The following is a 19507-nucleotide window of genomic DNA, read 5'->3' on the forward strand; positions in this document are numbered from 1 at the left end:
CGGCACGTGACTTCTCTCATTCTCCCACCCTCCACCCAACAATGTGGCTTGTGCAGGTTCGCGGTGGGCATCACTTACCACAGCACTCCCAAGCACGAGTGGATGGGCAAGAACCCCTCGTCCTGGGTGCTGGGCCGCTGCAACAACTCCTGGGCGGTGCGCGGCAACGGCAAGGAGGCGGCGCTCGAGCCCCGAGCCCACCTCCGGCGCCTGGGCCTGCTGCTCGACTACGACGGCTGCCTGCTATCGTTCTACGATGCGGCCACGGCGCAGCACCTGCACTCGCTCTCCATCTCCTTCGTGGAGCCCGTGCTGCCGACCTTTGCCGTGTGGAACCGCTCCATGAGCGTGCTCACCGGCCTTCCTGTACCCGATTACATCGACCAGGATGACCAGATGCCCGAGTGAGTGTGGCCTGGGCAGCTACTCTCCAAGACCAGACGCCGGTTGAACGGCCATTCACCACGCCATCGCCATCGTTGCTCGGCAAGCTCGCGGTGGCGAGATGTTAACTACCTCGCCTGGTATGCAGGAGATCGTGGGTTCGATCCCAACCCTGATGCCTGTATATTTGGAGTTTGCATGCGCTCCCCATGGTCGTGTGGATTTTTCTCGGCGTGCTCTGGGTTTCCCTCCAGATTTAGGATCAACATACGTTTAGAGTGTTTGGCCACTATAAATTTTCACGTGATAAGCCACTTCGTTGAGCTATCATTTGTGGCCAGGTCGCTTCTGAAAAAAGAGCTACATAGCTCAGTGGGCCTTACCTGGAAAAAATTAAATAGTTTAATAGTTCATAATACAGGTTTTTTTTGGGTTAGATTGCATAAATAAAGAAATGTCGTGAAACCCACCACTACCCAACACAGCCAATTAGTAAGGTTTGTTACGTAAACAGAACATGCCAATTAGTTACTTGTACAGCACACCGGTGTGTCCACAGCCACTCTCCCCAAGAGCATCCGATGGACAAGTTTAGCACACATTCCTAGTTTGTGGCACAGACACAACCATTCCGAACTTTCAAGAATAAAGAGCTTTGTTATCCCTGGATGCATCACTGTTCAACCGTTCAGCTGCCTGACCTGTTTATCAACAACGATGGATATGCTTCACCAATTCAGCTGCATGCCCACTTTGTCGTTTACGATTAAAAAGGGACCACCACTGTCAAGAACACAAAGTGGCGTGCATGCAAAGACTGAATGCCAAGCTTGGATGACAACATAAAATAGACATTTATATATGTTTTAACATTGGTAAACAAACATAAAACCCACGAGCTCACTTGAACAAGACATTAAGCACGTTTCTGGAATAATAAAATGAGGCCGTAGAATTCTGTTTTACTCGTGGGAAAACATCACCGCACGTGTGGAATTGTTGGTCGAAACGAGGATTGAATCTACTCAACTGGCAAACTGCATCGCAGCCAACAGGAGCCCGACATGTCACACGCCGCTCAAATAACGATGTTGAAAAGAAATTTCGTCATGTACAGACTGCGTACAAACATAAGTATTCATCCAACAACCCCCATGACATTTGTGGTTTTACTTTGCGAGGAGAGAATTCGTAGAATGTGGCTTTGTTTGGTATCATAATTGTGAATTATATTACACCTTTATTTATAAGCTGGTGAGAGCCAACTGAGGCAACATGACTCATTTGCAATGGATATGTGCGATTAAAGACAACTGTAATTGTGAGTTGACACATTGTAGCAATACAGCAATGGACATATGTAATATTCAATATAGAGTTAATATTTAATGTGTTTGCAGTGGCAGCATATAGCTCAAATTTGCCCATGCAATACACTTCGAGCCTTGGATATTCAAGTCTGAGGAGACAAGTTCAGATTATTAATTGATAAACAGAATGTTAAGGCACAAATGATAATGTCTGGGTGCTTATCATTCCATAGATCGGCACACCCAGGAAGCTACGATGACTTCATGTGCTATGAGTAGGATTGCCACAGTATGGCGAAACGATGATATATTGTACAATATGAGATCTACACTAATCGTATTGTCCTTTCTTCTAAATATCATCATACCCATATTATCGTTGCTCATTCTACTTAGTTAAGTATTGAATTTTCTGACAAAATATGTTATTAATTGTAAAGTTACAATGATTACAAGACTCATTGCAGGCACATGTTCAGCGAACTGCAGTCGAATAACTTTCAAGCAATCTTCATTCGAGGTTAAAGTGCATCAATATACAAAAACAAGACGATACAAATACTGAATACAATTACAAAGTTATTGCAATAATTAACATTTCGTGATATTTAAAAGTGGTGTTGTGAAAAGTTATTGCGGCAATCCTAGTCAATCCCCGTTGTGCATTTGTAAGTCGAAAACAAGTACTGTCAGGTGAATAACATTTTGTTTGTGCAGTGCTTTCCCCAGGGCTCCAAGCAATCTCGTGACCACACCACTAATTTGATTCATGGAGAGCCATACTCTTTAGGTGAAACGCATCTTTAAAAACCAGGACACAACCTGTACAACTGAATTATGCAGTTACGATCCACACAAACCCATGCTTACTCAAAATAACATTTCCGTCTACCTCTGGCTAATTACTACAATTTGGGATCAATAGACACATGCCCTGTGCAGTTAAAATCTATATTTAAGAAGTAAATATTTTATCTTTTGCAATTCCACGAATAAAGTTGCCCCATTTAAGCATTTACGCATCACTATCTCACTACAAGAGATAACATTTGGTCTATACCTTCTTTCATTGTCAACAACATGTCAAGAGAGTTGACCTATATCAGTGCATTAACGCACAAGGCGGGCATACACTCAGAGTCTATGTATTCACAAAATGCAGGGGAGAATTGAGTGACCATATTTCACAGAGGGTCATCACCATCAACAGCCATAAACTAATATCCAACGCTGGATGAAAGCTGTCACCATCTCTTGTGGTCTCGCAATGCAACAATCCATGTAGCTCCAGGACATGAGCTGATCTCATCACTCCATCTCCGTGGAGAACGCAAACCCGAGGGTGTTCCCTCCTTTTGCTGCCACTCCTTAATATCGACCACCATTGAGTGATGTGTCCCACCCAAGGCCACTTTTCTTAACGGCCGACATAAAGCTTAAAACTTGTATTTGTTCTCTGATCCATGCAATCCTGTCTCTCAGTGTACTTATTCTTCAGTGTCCATGTATATGATGCATGTCATAGCAGGTAATATACATTGATTAGATATTGAAATGAAATTATCTGCTGGAGGGACAGAAAATGTGCACCTATGGCAGGTATTGGTGGTCAGCAGGGATACAAATTATGAAATGAGGTGGGCGAGAGCAGGTTGGAATGCATTTGGAAAACTAAACTTGAAAACTAAAAGCCACACCCAGAGTAGGCCATGGATAATGCAGTACTCTTCAATGTAACAACCCAAGGTTACTTTTCAGTCGTAATTAAAGATTAAAGCTGTAATTCATCGCAGGCGTGGCATTAAACATTCACAATCTGTATCCACATTTAAACTTTGCCTTGTTGCATCTGGAAACATTCTAAAACAAAGGACAGATGCAAAGGCGCCATGAATGTTATCATTCATTGCCTCTTGAGGACAACAAACTCATCGCTGTTTGTTAGATTAATTTTGACTCGTGGGGAAAAGCGCACCGTATATAAAACAAACTAAACAAAGATGCATGTTACATTTTTTTTTATCTCGGCAGCTATCGCTGGTGTCTCAGGGTGCCGATCTGTTAACAGATGGTGTGGATGTTGTGAGTGCCAGAATATAAAAGAAAAAGTCCAAAAGGGCACACCTCGGAAAGTAGCCAGAGGGTTTAAATAATGTAGGTGGATGGGTGCAGGAACCACATCAGTGTTGGTCAGGGGCCACTCTCAAGTACTGTATAACGCCTGAATGCATGCATGGCCTTGACAGCTTTTGCACGCTTTTGCACCGTGACGTGGCCATTTTCAATGCCCAATTCGTGGCATGTGCTTTATTTGTATTTGCAGTTTCTGTAGTGTAGTTCGGATTACATTGGCTCTATCACAGTTTTTTTTTATATAACATGACACTTTAAAATAAACGATCGTTAATGTAAAAAAATATCAAATTTACTATAGATGATGCACTTCTCGATAATAACATTCACGAATTTAAATCTGAGAATGCATGAACTTGGTGGTGTGTGGATGTGTGCAACAGCATAGTAATACCATACTATGGTCGTGGCAAAAACACAATTACAATCCTTTGTCAATCCACTGTTGGATGAAGGCCTTCCCACATCATACCAGTCATGGGAATTGTTTGGCCATACTCCACTACGATGTTTAGTGCGAGTTAGCAGAGGTGGGACAAAGTCATTGTTATGCAAGTCCAAGTCGAGTCGCAAGTCATCAAATTCATGACTCGAGTCTGACTCGAGTCCAAGTCACATGACTCGAGTCCACATCTCATAGGTGGGACAAAGTCATTGTTATGCAAGTCCAAGTCGAGTCGCAAGTCATCAAATTCATGACTCGAGTCTGACTCGAGTCCAAGTCACATGACTCGAGTCCACACCTCTGCGAGTTAGTGAAGGGAGGGTGGAATGTTCGATTTTAAAATTAACTCTGGCTATGGGGTTCATGAAACGGTGTGCTAACCACTGCCCCCCCCCCCCATTAGTCATGGTATTGTATTAAAACATAGTTTATAAGGATCTTTTCTGCATCTCAGGGCCCAAGCATGTTTTTCCGAGTTCCGTGGTCCCTTGCTGGATTTTGTCCCATACCAGCCCTTGCAGAAACCAAGCAACCATACCCACCAAACGGGTACTGGTGACAAGGTGTAGGATAGAAATATTGATTGATTTTAGATTTCTGGAGTGCAATTTAAGCTATGGATATTGATCTTAATTAGATATATGGAACGGATTGTATTATTTGTATATTTATGAAATGTAATGAAGGTCACTTTTGTAATTTACCAGGAATATTTTTTGCATAAAATGTGCTGCACTATAGCAACAGTAAGTAAAATGTGGTGTCATTCAAATAATTGTATTAATATCGCAAAATATAATAGTTCCTATATAGTTTTAGTAGAGTATGAGTATAATGCATCATTTTATGTGATCACTTATATTTTAGCATAAGATTCACTTGCATAAATGTAATAATGATTTACTCGTTGAGTAATGCCACTGTCACTTTTCATTATGAATCACTGTAATACTTAACACATATACGTAAGAGTGAAGTGGGGAAAATAGACGCACCATCGCCAGGGTTTGATGCATGTTACGAGTTTTGCTACAACAGAGCTGTGGTTCTCATACTTGGGTCCTTGGAGCACACCCCAGTGAGCCTACGTTGTCAGCCATAATACAGATGAATGTATCCAGCTTGTATAGGAATGGATGGAAAATTACAAGCAAGACTGGAGTCATGCCAATAGACCAAAGTTTACAAACCAAGTTTATGTTACGAAGATAGGGTTACTCTGTACATTAAAGTTTAAAATATGAAATTTGGTTTAAAGCAATGGTGGATTTGCACATCTGTCCTGGTTTTCCAGAATTCATTCTCTTTTTAAAAGAGACAGCTGTCCTGGGAAATGTGTACGTCTTCCCAGGACAAAAAAAACCCCAGGTTTATTCAATTGAATAATAATATACCACTCAAGACGATGCATTTCAAAATAATAATCTTTATTTATCCTGGAGAAATCCGATGAGCTATGAAGCTCTTTTTCACAGATATCCAGTACGAGTGTGTCAGAAATTTACAACAATACAAAAAAAACTATAGGAGTGCAAAGTATAGGAAAGGTAAGCAAATCACTAAAAACAAATAGGTAAACTAAAACGAAACTCTTTTCATTTTACCAGATAAAGCCCACTTAGCTATTGGTTCTTTTCAGAGGCAACATGGCCACATTATAGCTCAACAAAGTGGATTATCGTGTATAAATTTATAGCAGCCAGATAATATGATAATTTACTCTGTAGCTATACCCTTTGCTTATATTGAGATATTATTCTTCCCATACATATTGGTGTTTTGTACGTCAAGAGGTGGCAATCCGAGGGCGGACACTCAATGCTATACACGTATTTGAAAAGGGCATTTGGATTCTGTATTTAGGCAAAGAGGTTCTGTTCAACTTTTATAATCTATGAATTTGTCATAATATCTAATGTGAAATTGCACTAAAGACTACATTGACGCTTCTGATGGCAGTTTGTATATTGTTTCGTCACAATTGAATATATTGTAAATGTAGCAATATATGGGTGCACCCTCATACTGTAGTTATTCTGAATTAAAGATTTACACCAACACGAAATAAGTCTCTCATCACAAAATAAGAATCGTATTGCTGTGTCTCCGTGTCTGTGTTTTGTCTTTCCCTCAAATTTAGTTCTACATGATGACGGTTGCTTATGTTGCAATCGAAACGTCGTTATTCTATTATTTAATTAATTTTCTTTCTACATAACTTTAGCGAAAGAACCAAAGAGTAAGATTAAAAAAAAAAATCCCCCGTATAGGGGCCGTCCATAAATGACGTCACGCGATTTTGGACGATTTTTGACCCCCCCTCGTCACACGGCGTCACAAAAAGTCAGACCCCCCTCACCTCAAATATGACGTCACAAAGCTCTGCCCCCCCCCCCAAACCATATTCCATTTTGAATATAAAACATCCTTCAAATCGCTTTAAACTATTGTCATTGTAGTGCGTGTTTAATGTGGCGCTGCATTCTGATGTTGTAAAAAGGAGGCGTTGGAAAGCTTAAATTTAGCATAAAATTCACGTCTAACTAAAACTGCAGATTTCGATTTAAAGCTTTCGTGACTGTAGGGATTTATCTCCTTGGTTCTGTAGATGTTCAGAATTTTATTTTGAAATTATCTTATGATTATAAAATATTAAAAGTAATTATAACTATAAAAAAATACTTGAAAGTTTGTAATAGAACGAAGCAAAATGCAGAGTACAATTATATCAATCATATATTCATTCCACAGAATGAAAAGCCCTGGTAGAGTAATTAGAATCAAGATGTTTAATAACAATCATTAAAAACTTTTTCAAAATGTATGCTTCTCCATTCTCCCATGGAGAAGCAAAATGCTCCTTCATGGAATAAATAAAAGGTGACCTTAGTAAATATAAATAATCAAATAGTTAATAATTAAAATTTATCCAAATGAGTGTTATAACAATTCTATATTTAAAGTTGCGCTTTTTGATGTGACGTCACATTTCTCAACCCCCCCCCATCGTCACAAATGTCGGACCTCCCCCCCCCAGGTGCGTGACGTAATTTATGGACGGCCCCATAGACTTAGGTTGTTTGGACAAGTGATGTTAGCAAGCTCCTATGAAGGCCGAAACGGTACACAAGGGGGGTGGGGGGGGTTGGCCAGCACCACGCCGGAGTGGCGACGATTTTACACACCGCACCAGGTACTAATTTTTGGCTGAGTCTACCTAGGGGAGGCCAAGGACCGGTTAAGATAATCGTCAACTGGGTTGGTAGCAGAGCGCGCCAAACGCTGCACCACCGCTCCCCACAGCCCCCCCCGCCTTGCAGCCACTCATGAATATTCGTAAGGTTGTGGCGCCATCTTGGTACGGGGTTCACCACAATCGGTCCGCCATCTTGGTACGGTCCCCCTCCACACAAACACGCCGCCATCTTGGTACAGGGCTCTGCCCCACAACCGGTGTGCCATCTTTGTACTGCCGGCTGCACCGATTGGCTCGGACAGCGCACGTGGCTACCGATACAGCTTGCGATTGGTCGTCTGTCGGCGGCTGGCTGGAGAGGAGCGGGGGGTGTAGCAAGATGGCGGGCGGGAAGTTGCGAGCCGTCGCCGTGTCCGTGGCGGCGCTGCAGCAGCAGCAGGAGGCGTCCGTGGCCCTGCTGGCGCTGGCCGTGTGATGGTGCCCGAGGCTCGGGAGGGCGGCTCCCCTTGTCTAGCATGACCACCACTCGCGGCGGCGTGAAATTAAAGTTTCAGAAGGGGGAACGCGTGCTGTGCTTCGAGCCCGACCCGACCAAAGCGCGAGTTCTCTACGACGCCAAGGTTAGAGGCGGATGATGATGATGAGGAGGAGGCGAGGATGATGGTTCACCCTCGTTTCTTCAGATTGAACACTGCAGCGTCTGGGCATCGGGGGGTGGGGGCGTTCAGTGTGCTTCGTGCTTCCACTGACTGTGACCGAACCGCCCTCAATGGTGCGCGCCAGCCCCCGGGGTCACAGCTCGGAAGCTAAGCGGGGTTGACCCTGGGCAGTGGTTTTTGGATGGGCGACCCGCCTTGCGTAACAGGTGACATAGGCTGCTTCGTGGCAGCCAGCAGGGGGAGAGGGGTGGAGTGCTTCGAGCTCGATTGCTGAACGGCATTTTACCTGAGCGCTGCCACGTGGTTGTGCTCCCGGCAGGTGCAATCCAGTTGCTATTAACGTCGTGTGTTTTGCTCGTTATCGTATTGCTCAGGTGCCGAAACATTTGTTCCTACGCACGGGTGAATGTTACATGGTGTATGGTTCTCTGCCTTTCGCGTGTTTGTAGGTGGTGGATGTAGATGTTGGGAAGGATGACAAAGGGAGGAAGATTCCTGAATATCTCATCCATTTCAACGGTTGGAATCGAAGGTGCACGCAAATCTGCTGCAACTAAACGTAGTTGCAAAAACACATTTCGGACCATCGCAGCTCCTTTCCATCCGACTTTCGAATAATGGAGCGAAGTTAATTGATGTTGACGTGAGGGAAAGTGTGTTTCTGTTATTTGTAATCGTATGTTCCCCGTCGCGTGATCTAAACACAACCTTCAAAGCTTTCCTCATTGGAATTGAATACAACGTAGGTGAATATTAACTTGCTAACTGGACGCAACTAAAGTACAGTGTTTGCTTGGAAGGAAACAAAAACACCTGAGCCAAACTACATTTCTAAATGCGCAGGAAGGCAAATGCTGATAATGTGACCCCAGGACGTTGAGTGCAAGAATCAGCCGCAACCCAAGTCATCTCCTGGTCACCTGCGACCTCGTTACCAGCAGCAGCTCGAGACCCACACACCGTGCACCGGTGTTCTTCACTCATTTTCAGGGAGTGGGTTGGGGGCGCTTTCACCGATAAGGCATCATCCGCGTGAGGGCCGCCATACATTTGAATCCATTATGGGTTGACAGCATGGCGACGATGGGGGTGGTGTTTTCAGAAGTGTTGTGTATTGTCAGGGGCCGCACTAAAGGCTACCAGGGGCCGCCAGTGGCCCGCGGGCCTTGCAATGAACAACACTGCCATACACCCTACTTGGATTTTGTGATACATAATGAAAGGTAGTACTCAAAACATGCAGGAGATTGTCTAAATAATAGGGCTACAAAGCAACCTGTTTATTTCGATTTAAAGCTTTCGTGACTGCAGGGATTCATCTTCTTGGTTCTTTCGGTAAAGTCACGTAGAAGGGAAGTAATAAAATAATAAAAATAAAACATAATAAAATGAAATAATCCTGATTAAACACAAGATCCAGGTCCGATTCAATACAGTACATAAAATCCGTGATCTGGTACCGTCTGTAAAAGATGTGGTTCCAGACATACAGTACCCTGGTGTCTACAAACTAAGTTGCCTCTGTGGTAGCAGTTACATTGGGGAAACCAAACGACATGTCTCGGACCGCATCCGTGAACATAAAGCTGACCTGAAACACGGTAGGACAAACACCTCAGCCGTGGCAGATCACTGTTACAACTCAGTGGGCTCACATGACATTGACTTCTCCAAGACAGAGGTTCTCTGCAAGCCATCTGGCTATCATGAGAGATTCGTTCATGAGGCGATCCACATATACAAACACAGAGACAATTTTAACCGAGAAGATGGATTCTGGCTTAGCAATCATTGGAAGGACGTAATAAACCATTTCGATACACATTAGGGTGGGTAGAATAATACATAGTGTTATGTTGAAATGTATAAGGTATAGGGTGGTTTATAGTAATACAGTATATAATTTAATGTTGGGTTTATCTATGGCAGTATATAGTACGGTATATGCTCGTGTGATGTAAGAGAATAAAGTTTAGATGGAAGCATATTATATAATTTTTACGACGTAGAATTGTAATGTGTTACTTGCTGTTAGTAACTCAGCTTATTGTAGAGTATAGTAAGTATACTGATGGTGCTATGCAGTTTATACTTTAGTTTTTTATGTAGTTTATACTTTAGTTTTCTACGTGGTTGTTTAGTAACTGCAGCTACATATCAATAACATTCCTTTCCTTTGTTAATGCTACTCCCTGCACCCCCCCTTGGTGCTGTTGATCCTGCATAATGCATGGGCATAATATGCCTTTGAAACCCCCCCCGCCCACCTACGCATTTGCCATGAATATGCTAAATTCCTCTTCATATGCACATTCTTTTTTGTTAAGGCGCTCTTCCACCTCCAACCCAGTTTATATATAAGCTCCTAGCTTGGTAGTGTTTAATTCTTCACCTGAAGACGGCTGCTTGCGTTGTAGCCGAAACGTCGTGAGAATTATTTCATTTTATTATGTTTTATTTTTATTATTTTATTACTTCCCTTCTACGTGACTTTACCGAAAGAACCAAGAAGATCAACCTGTTTATATTGCACATCAAGGTTATATTTTTATACCAAACTTCCTCATTTCTTTTTTAAAATGAGTTACGAGTTGGCTTGGTGGTGGCTCAGAGGTCAGGGCACTGAGTTGGCACATGGAATCTCAGTCATGTATGTAAGATGCTATAAATTGACTCATATGTTAGGTACTTAAATATAAGTGCCTGGTGAAAAACATGCATTTTGATAAACTTTAGTTTCTGTCTTTTTAAAGGGGGCTCTGCTTTCATGTGGTTAAGGGAGTTTGCGAGCCTGGTAGACTTGATTTGTTACAGGATATGGGCACCCATAGACATCACTCAACGAATTGCACGATTATGTGCTTGCTTCATCCTGTGCTGACCAGTGTGGTGATGGATGGTCAAACATCCGCCTTGACCAACACTGACACAGTGGGGAGACTTTCATCCAACAAAGAATAGACAACATGATGATGGTGACTTTTAAACTATGCAGGGTTAATATTCCTGAATGCTTCTATTTGAAATTTGTGTGGATTGCATGCAACTGGCATAAACGCCATCCAATTGGTGTGAATTGGGTGTGTGTTGCTTGCAGCTGGGATCGATGGGCAAAAGAGGATCACGTGCTGAGAGATACTGAAGAAAACCGACGTCTACAGCGTAACCTCGCCAAGAGAGCAGTGGCCAAGATGTAAGTGTAACCAGGAGTTGCATTTCCCTTTGTAAAAAATGTTTATTCACCACTTTGGCTGGGATGGAGAAAGCATCCATGAAACAAAAACATTGTCTTAAATTGTGTCGGCATATCTAACCTGTAAAAGGCATTTTTTTGTCTGTCCGTCTGTCTGCATACGCGCGCTTGCAAAGGATTTGGCTCGCGAACCGTGGGGTTTACGTGAACAAAAATTAGCTGGGTACCACGCCGTAAGGCTAGTATGGCTAATTAGTTAAAATAGCGTTGTTGTGTGATAGCTATTTATTTATTTCCCTGCCCTGCTCAAGCTGCACGGGGGTTGCACTGCTGTAATCATAGTAGGTACCACCACAGTCAGTATTCACTGTGGTTATCATAGCAGGTACCACCACAGTCAGTATGCACTCATAGCACGTACCACCACAGTATGCACTGCTTAATCATAGCAGGTACCACCACAGTATGCACTGCTGTACTGAAAGCAGGTGCCACAACAGTCGGTATCCACTGCTGTAGTGAAAGCAGATACCACCACAGTCACTATGCACTGCTGTGGTGATAGCAGGTACCACCACAGTCGGTATGCACTGCTTAATCATAGCAGGTACCACCACAGTCAGTATGCACTGCTGTCACGAAAGCAGTTACCACCACAGTCGGTATGCACTGCTGTAGTGAAAGCAGATACCACCACAGTCAGTATGCACTGCTGTAGTGATAGCAGGTCACACCACAGTCAGTATGCACTGCTGTAGTGAAAGCAGGTACCACCAAAGTCGGTATGCACTGCTGTAGTGGTAGCAGGATCCACCACAGTCGGTATGCAATGTTGTAGCTAAAGCAGGTACCACCACAGTCGGTATGCACTGTTCTAGTGATAGTAGATACTGCTATCAAGTTGGTAGATACTGCTATATAGAGTTAGTAGATACTAAAACAGTCAGTATATACCACTATAGTCAGTAAATATTGCTACAGTCCGTAGATACTACTATACAGTCAGTAGATACTACTACAGTCAGTAGCTACTAGAGTCAGTAGATACTACTATAGAGAGTAGATACTGCTATAGAGTTAGTAGTTACTACTATAGTCAGTGGATACTACTATAGAGTCAGTAGATGCTACAATACAGTTAGTCGTTACTACTATAGAGTCGGTAGGTACTATAGGGCCAGTAAATATTACTACGGTCAGTCGTTACTCCTACAGTCAGTAGATAGCAGAGGTGGGACAAAGTCATTGTTATGCAAGTCACAAGTAAGTCTCAAGTCTTTGCTCTCGAGTCCCGAGTCAAGTCGAGTCAAAGATGAGGCAAGTCCAAGTCGAGTCTGAAGTCATCAAAATCGTGACTCGAGTCTGACTCGAGTCCAAGTCACATGACTCGAGTCCACACCTCTGAGGTGGGACAAAGTCATTGTTGTGCAAGTCACAAGTAAGTCTCAAGTCTTTGCTCTCGAGTCCCGAGTCAAGTCGAGTCAAAGATGAGGCAAGTCCAAGTCGAGTCTGAAGTCATCAAAATCATGACTCGAGTCTGACTCGAGTCCAAGTCGCATGACTCGAGTCCACACCTCTGGTAGATAGTACTATAGGGCCAGTAGATACTACTTTGGTCAGTAGTTACTACAGTCAGTAAATACTACTAAACAGTCAGTAGCTACTACTGGCTCAGTAGATACTGCTGTACAGTCAGTACATACAACTACAGAGTCAATAGATACTACTTACTCTGTTGTATGTAGCGTGTGTAGGTATATATACCTACGCGGGGGTAAATATATTTTTTGAGGGGGGGTCGACAATTTTCAGAAACCTTTTCGATCAACCATTTACCCCCCCCACTTGTGCAAGCCTCTTATAATTTTATTTTGTTGGTGGAGAAATGGACAATCGGCCCACCGGGCTTTCACAACAACTTAGTATGTGTGTATGTATATGTAAGGTTTTTAAGAGAAGTTTTTAAATATTTTTTTTGCCCAGGCAATGCCGGGTACTTCCCGCTAGTATGTTATGAAAGATCCCTATTACCCAATTATATGCACCCTCCAGGCCTGCACCAACATGCACTAACGAGCTTAGTGCAGCTCATCAGCAGCGTCGGACCTGTTAAAAAAAATTCTGCGGTGTGGCTAACGATGGAGAAGTGTGGCCAAATAGCCCCCACAGCTTCCATGCCATCGGAAAGCCCTCGTCAGCAATGGATAGACAAAGGGCTCCACATGTACATATGTTGGAACTGTGCCCAAGTTTAACCCGGTGTTATGGGGGGGGGTAGTGGTGGTGCAGTGGTTCGCACACTCTGCTGTGAACCTAGCAATCTCAGTTTGATTCCTGGCCGAAGCTAACACCAGTGGCAAGTGATGGCAAGTGATGTCTGATCTGGTCCAGGGTTCCTCTCCTTCAATCACCCACTATGGTCCAGAACCACTATGAAAAAATAGCTGTACATTACAGTAATATAGTTATATGCTAATCAATAATAAACAAAAATCCAGCCAAAGAGGTTACCTGCTCAATTGAGCATTGAGGTACTCATCTTTTGGACCTCAGAATTAGAAGTTGCAACCTTCGGATTGTGAGCCGCTCGCTCTCCCACTGACCTTCCAAGCCAGATAATAAACAAACGGGAAAGATATTTGATGGATTGCCAAAAAATTTACATTTCATTTGTTGACCAATGTGTTTTCCCCGATGAATGCACCTTGATAGCATATAAACAAATTTTACTGTTTGTTTTGATTAAACATCTTCTGTTGGAATATATTGGCCTGGAAGGTCCATTATCAGCGAGTTAAATGTTTTTATTTTGGAAATGAAACAGACACCTGTTTATTAATTTACCTAATTATCCATAATAAAAATTTCAACAATCACATTTGATTGTTTATCTTCTACACGACAGAATGCACAAGGTGTTCATTGTAAGTTGGTGTTGAGCCTGTGAAGTCAGTAAGTAGAAATCTGGCTTACATTTCTATGGCATGAGTACTTGTACACAGTTGCCTCTATGCTGGCTCATTGACTTTAACATGAAATGTAATTTAATGCCCCTGCAATGGTACGTGCCTGGTTTACAGCCATGCCTAAGTTCTTGAGAAGCCATGCTTACAGGATTTCTATTCCCCGCAGGAGAAAGAAGGGGAAAAAGAGACGCTGCCACGTCCCTGGTGTTGATTCTGTGCTCAAAAATGTGGCAACTGATGCTGAATTTCAAGAAGAAGAGGAAGCCTGTAATTATCCTACCCACTGCACACACACAAATATGTACATTGCACAATTGTTGGTTGTGATCCAATAGTGAAAATAGGATACTTTTATAACAAGAGCTTGTGCTAAATAGTGCTACTAAAATGTATTGACTCTGGAGGTGATAATGAGCTGAGTTTACCCTAACCAGACTTTGAACTCACAATCTTAAAATTCAGATTTCTACCCAGCCTCCACTTATTGAGTACTCGTTCTGCATGCAAACTGTTATGAAACCATAGGGATTTAGAGATTGTTAAATAAATTACCTCATGTTAATGTAGCTTTAATCAATACACTCATGGAGTTAGTCAGCTGGCCTACATTTTACAATTATTATGTCCGTAACAGTTTGTTCACGTAAAATGCATTATAAGTGAATACATCTCATAAATGTGTTATCCCTGATATAGGAAGTCTTAGAGTATATGAATGGCCTACCATATTTTAACTCAACGTGACAGTTGATCAAGCCACTATTTTTTCGTGCAAGAGCTACCGAGACACAGAGACTGTTTTACGGGACGTCGTCTTGGCCAAAATGGTTAATTGGTGATCCCAGCACTGGCTATAGTTTGCATGCACATTGCCACCTGTGTAGTGTGACATTCAATTCAGACTTGAAAGAGGTGCGGATGGGAAACATGAAATGAGCTTAGGCACCGACAAGGGGTCAAGTTGCTTTTAAGAGAAAGGGCACAGTAGCTGTGGGGAACTGATAAAGAACCATGTGGCTTTCAAAATTAAGCTCTGACCTTCAAAAATACTGCAGCCACCCACTGTTTGGTTACAATTAGGATAATTATACATAAGCCCCGAGGTGCTTGCTTTTTATTGCTGAATTGGTGTAATTTTAGCCTTAAAACAGCCTAGTAAGGATCCTTGGGTTCCTGAAAGTACAGAATCCAAGTGATATTTAACTCTTTAGTTCTTGCGAAAAACAACTAAATAGTCCTTTTTAGTAAGAATAAACTTGAAAGGATTTTTTTTCAAAAGTGAACATCATAAGAGCATATCTTTATGAATAATGCATTACAGTCAAGTTAAGTCTGCATAAGCGCGATGAAGAGAACGTGCTACAGTTGTTATCTTTTGTTATCCCCACTGAGCCAATAGTGGAAGTTACACATTCCTGGACTCGTAGATAATTCCGGCACGTGATAACCATTCTTTATTTACGACAATTTTTTTTTAATCCTTGGGAGACGATGGGATAAGTCGTCCTATGGCTGGGATTTTCATTTTTGCGAGTCGAGCACTCCACTATGGCACTTGCCGGCTGGTTTACGTTGTTTGTATTATATAACTTTATGCATATATGCACGTGAGGTGCAGACAAACATACATAAAATAATTTTTTACATATTTCAGAAAGCATATTTCCTGAGAACTGTACAATCACAAACGTGTCAGAGAGGCATTGACTAGATCATTGCCTCTGCAGCATTCAGCAGCAGCTCGGACGTGGAAGAGGATGCAAGCGAGGAGGAGGAGGACAGCAGTGACGAGGATGAGAATGTTTTGGATATGAATGTGAGTGTCAGTGCCCCTTAATATTGTGTCGGGTTAGGGTTTTTCTCTTAAATCAGGGGTCTGAAACCTGCGGCTTTAGAGCCGCATGCAGCTCTTTACAGACTTCTTCGTGACGTTATGTATGTGTGTATTCACATGCATTGCTGCTCTTGAAATATTGAGTTTTGTACCGAATTCGAAAAAAGTGTCTCTTGTTATTTTGGTTGACGACCCCTGCCTTAGATGCTCCTTAACTGTTATCACCCTTGCAGGCAGTGGGTAATGAGGAAGACAAAAACAGGGAGGAATCCAAAACGAAATCAATTGTCGTCGAGATTCCGGAGTCGCTGAAGAAGCAGCTGGAAGAGGACTGCTTTCTCATCAACAAGCGTAAGAAGGTGGGTAAGCTGCTCAGAACCATATTGTCTGGATGTCGAAGCTTCATTTAAATGGTTTTGTAGAGAAAACTCTGGGGAAAGAGAAAAAGTGTGACGCTCAACACTGCCCTCTTAACGGGATCCACAAATCCAGAGGGCACTTTCACTGCCCGCAGTCCACCGTCCCTGAGAAATAAATGCTGATGATGTGGTAGAAGTCTGGCCTGAGGAAGAAACCTGGCATTAAAATCCAATGCCAGATCTGAAAGAGTAGCATCAAATTTTATTGGGTCTGTGAAAGTCCAAATCGGACTTCCACTCTGCTCTGATCACAAATGGTGCTGAAAGCCCTAAAATAATATTATGTACAGCTGGTGTATTAACATCTTAACACCTGTTTTGTAGCCAGATAAAAGGGGAAAACCTATGCTCATATTTTGGTACTGGCAAAGGAGATCCCATGATGTAGCTGCTCACCCCGAGCTCTCATTACTCTGATAGTGCTTGCCTTTGTGCTGTACGTCTTTTAGCGTCTTCTTGGTTCTTTCGGTAAAGTCACGTAGAAGGGAAATAATAAAATAATAAAAATAAAACATAATAAAATACAATTATCACGACGTTTCGGCCACAACGCAAGTAGCCGTCCTCGTCGGAAAGACAGCCCCTTTCCGACAGCCCTGTTCTTCACCTGAGGACGGCTGCATGCGTTGTGGCCGAAACGTCGTGAGAATTGTATTTTATGTTTTATTTTTATTATTTCCCATCTACGTGACTTTACCAAAAGAACCAAGAAGATGAATCCCTGCAGTCACGAAAGCTTTAAATCGAAATTTAAGTTTTTTGGCGTCTTCTGGTCTAATACCGTTTTGAGACTAGGCTCAAAAGAAAGATGTCTCTGGTGTGGACCAATCAGTTTCAAAGACAATTCATATATTACCAGAGTATGTTTTTTGTTTGCATTCTGACCACAAGTATTGTGGTTAATGTAGACATGATTCCTTGTAAAATGTTTCAGTTTGGTGTTTTAACATCTGTTTTGTTGCCAGAAAAAAGGGGAAAACTAATTCTCATAATATTGTGTACTGCATTTATTCTATATATTACAGTGGTGTTTTTGTCTCTGTAAATTTCGATCATTAACACACTTATATAGTTTGTTAGTTGTTGTAGGTAAATGGTTGGCATTCTGTGGATAATGTAGCCGCTTTAGCCTGAAGGTTTGTTTCGTGATGCTGACTTAAGTGTACTCGTGCGCAGTTGGTAAAGCTGCCGTGTTTGCCGAACGTCATCTCCATCCTGGAGAACTACGTCAAGCACTTCGCCATCAACGTGGCCTTCACTGGGAACGAGCGCCCACGGCACCCGGCGCAGCCAAGCCCCCTCACACCCGCCTATGTGCAGCGCTGCACCCCGCCCGAGAAGAAGTGAGATCCTTCACCATACCCCCCTGTGCCACATAGTAGTGCCTTGCCATTCCCCCGTGGTTGGCACCGATACCTGGTTATGCCCAGAGGCAGCTCCCGTTGCCTCCCGGAGTCTGGTACTTGTCTAATCACTCCTGTTAATGACCACGCTGAGATGTGTCTATTTGTGCATAGCAATGCCTGGAAGTGTCTAATAATGTTAGTGGTGTCCAATGCTTCGTACATCACATTATATTTAATGGGTGTATACTGATGCTTGGCTATGCCTAAAGAAGCCTGATAATATATAGTAGTAGATGATAGTTCTTTAGCAGGTGAAAATGTGTTACAATTGTCCTGTCAACATTACGTCATTAGATAAATAATCTAACGGGAAATATCAGAGAGCAGAGTGCCCCTTGTGTCATAAAATATTCCTTGGAAGTGAGTTTTCACAGGCCTTTAGAAAAATCCTTCAAGTGGATTTTGTGTTTACACATTAAGGGGAGAGCTCTTTCACACAAGCCTTGCTATGACATTGTCACATGACTGAGCTGGAAGTTAGCCCAATGGAGAGCAATACGAAATTTAACAATAACTTTTTGGGCAGTCTTTGGTGATGAGCAGACATCATTAACTCACTACACTTAAAAACAATTCATCACCGGTAGCGAAGATGCAGATTCTAACCCCGGGTCAATGCCATCCTGCCGCCTTAATAATGGATTGCTCCAAGACATAAATAACTATTTTCATAAATGGACATAATTTAATATTTTGGATTGTCTGTATATTGTGTGTTTGGCCTAGAACACAGCATTCAATGGCAAACACTTTTATGTAGTGCTTCATAAAGTCTTCTCCTGAAATCATAAGGCAACAGTGGCAGTTGAACTGTTGACCCCAGCAAATAATATACAGTGATGTCACCAGGTCACTCTTGAAAATAATACTCGTGAGAATGTATCATTACATACTTATTATTGCAGCTCATGTATCGCTCTTGAATTGTAAGCTGCTTGCATTCATAACTGAGTTAAAATCTACTTTGTAATGTATAAACAGAAGTATAAGTTTCTCAGTTGACTCTTGATGTACACTTACACAAGGGTTTTGTTGAAGTACCTGCTATTGTCATTATGTAATGTGTGTGTGAAAAATGGTGATCTGTATGGCTATAACAATGCATTAGTTAATGCATTATGCATATTTATACTCATAAGGTCAAATAGAATTGTACATATAAGAAGACATACTTTTCAATTTGTATACCTTGTATAAATGCATTGGATAAATGTGACCCATACTGTCATTAGAGGATGCTACATTCGCCAGCAATAGAAGATATAATTGCCTCTTGAATTTTGACACCGAATAGTGACACTTCATCGATTCATAAGGGAGGCATTCCTTGTGACCAAAGTTATTTTCTTGGAAAAGTACATGGCTCACAAATGCTGCCAGAGCCTGGCCTCTGGGGCTCTTTCATTGACATAGCTGTCTGCGAAAGGAGAAAATGCACAGGACATGAAGGTTTGGGCATGATGTTCGTCACGTGAACTGTTCGCTAAAACTCCAACTTTAGTGCCACTATGACTTAAATCGGTTTTCTTTAACAGTAATATCCCCACGAGTTTGTCCATTCC

At 42.3% G+C, this 19507-nt stretch overlaps 2 protein-coding genes across 10 annotated transcripts in view; both read left to right on the forward strand.

Annotated features, from left to right (window-relative positions):
• MID1 (midline 1) overlaps positions 1–4694 on the forward strand; it is a 72111-nt gene extending 67417 nt beyond the window's left edge. For all 4 annotated transcript variants that reach the window (XM_078864806.1, XM_078864805.1, XM_078864808.1 and 1 more), the window contains one exon: positions 57–4694. In XM_078864806.1, coding sequence (XP_078720932.1) covers positions 57–408 — 352 coding nt within the window. In that variant the 3' untranslated portion in view covers positions 409–4694. The remainder of the gene's footprint in view (positions 1–56) is intronic.
• A 3144-nt stretch (positions 4695–7838) lies between these two features.
• Positions 7839–19507, forward strand: part of MSL3 (MSL complex subunit 3) — a 34996-nt gene continuing 23327 nt past the window's right edge. For 5 of the 6 annotated variants that reach the window (XM_078864811.1, XM_078864812.1, XM_078864816.1 and 2 more), the window contains exons 1-7: positions 7839–8088; positions 8577–8659; positions 11225–11320; positions 14453–14553; positions 16014–16102; positions 16354–16479; positions 17716–17882. In XM_078864811.1, coding sequence (XP_078720937.1) covers positions 7984–8088; positions 8577–8659; positions 11225–11320; positions 14453–14553; positions 16014–16102; positions 16354–16479; positions 17716–17882 — 767 coding nt within the window. In that variant the 5' untranslated portion in view covers positions 7839–7983. Of the gene's footprint in view, positions 8089–8115; positions 8241–8576; positions 8660–11224; positions 11321–14452; positions 14554–16013; positions 16103–16353; positions 16480–17715; positions 17883–19507 lie in introns of those variants that run through there. The other variant, XM_078864813.1, reaches the window with a different exon arrangement.

This window comes from Lampetra fluviatilis, chromosome 19 (assembly GCF_964198595.1).
Source record: "Lampetra fluviatilis chromosome 19, kcLamFluv1.1, whole genome shotgun sequence".
NCBI lineage: Eukaryota > Metazoa > Chordata > Hyperoartia > Petromyzontiformes > Petromyzontidae > Lampetra > Lampetra fluviatilis.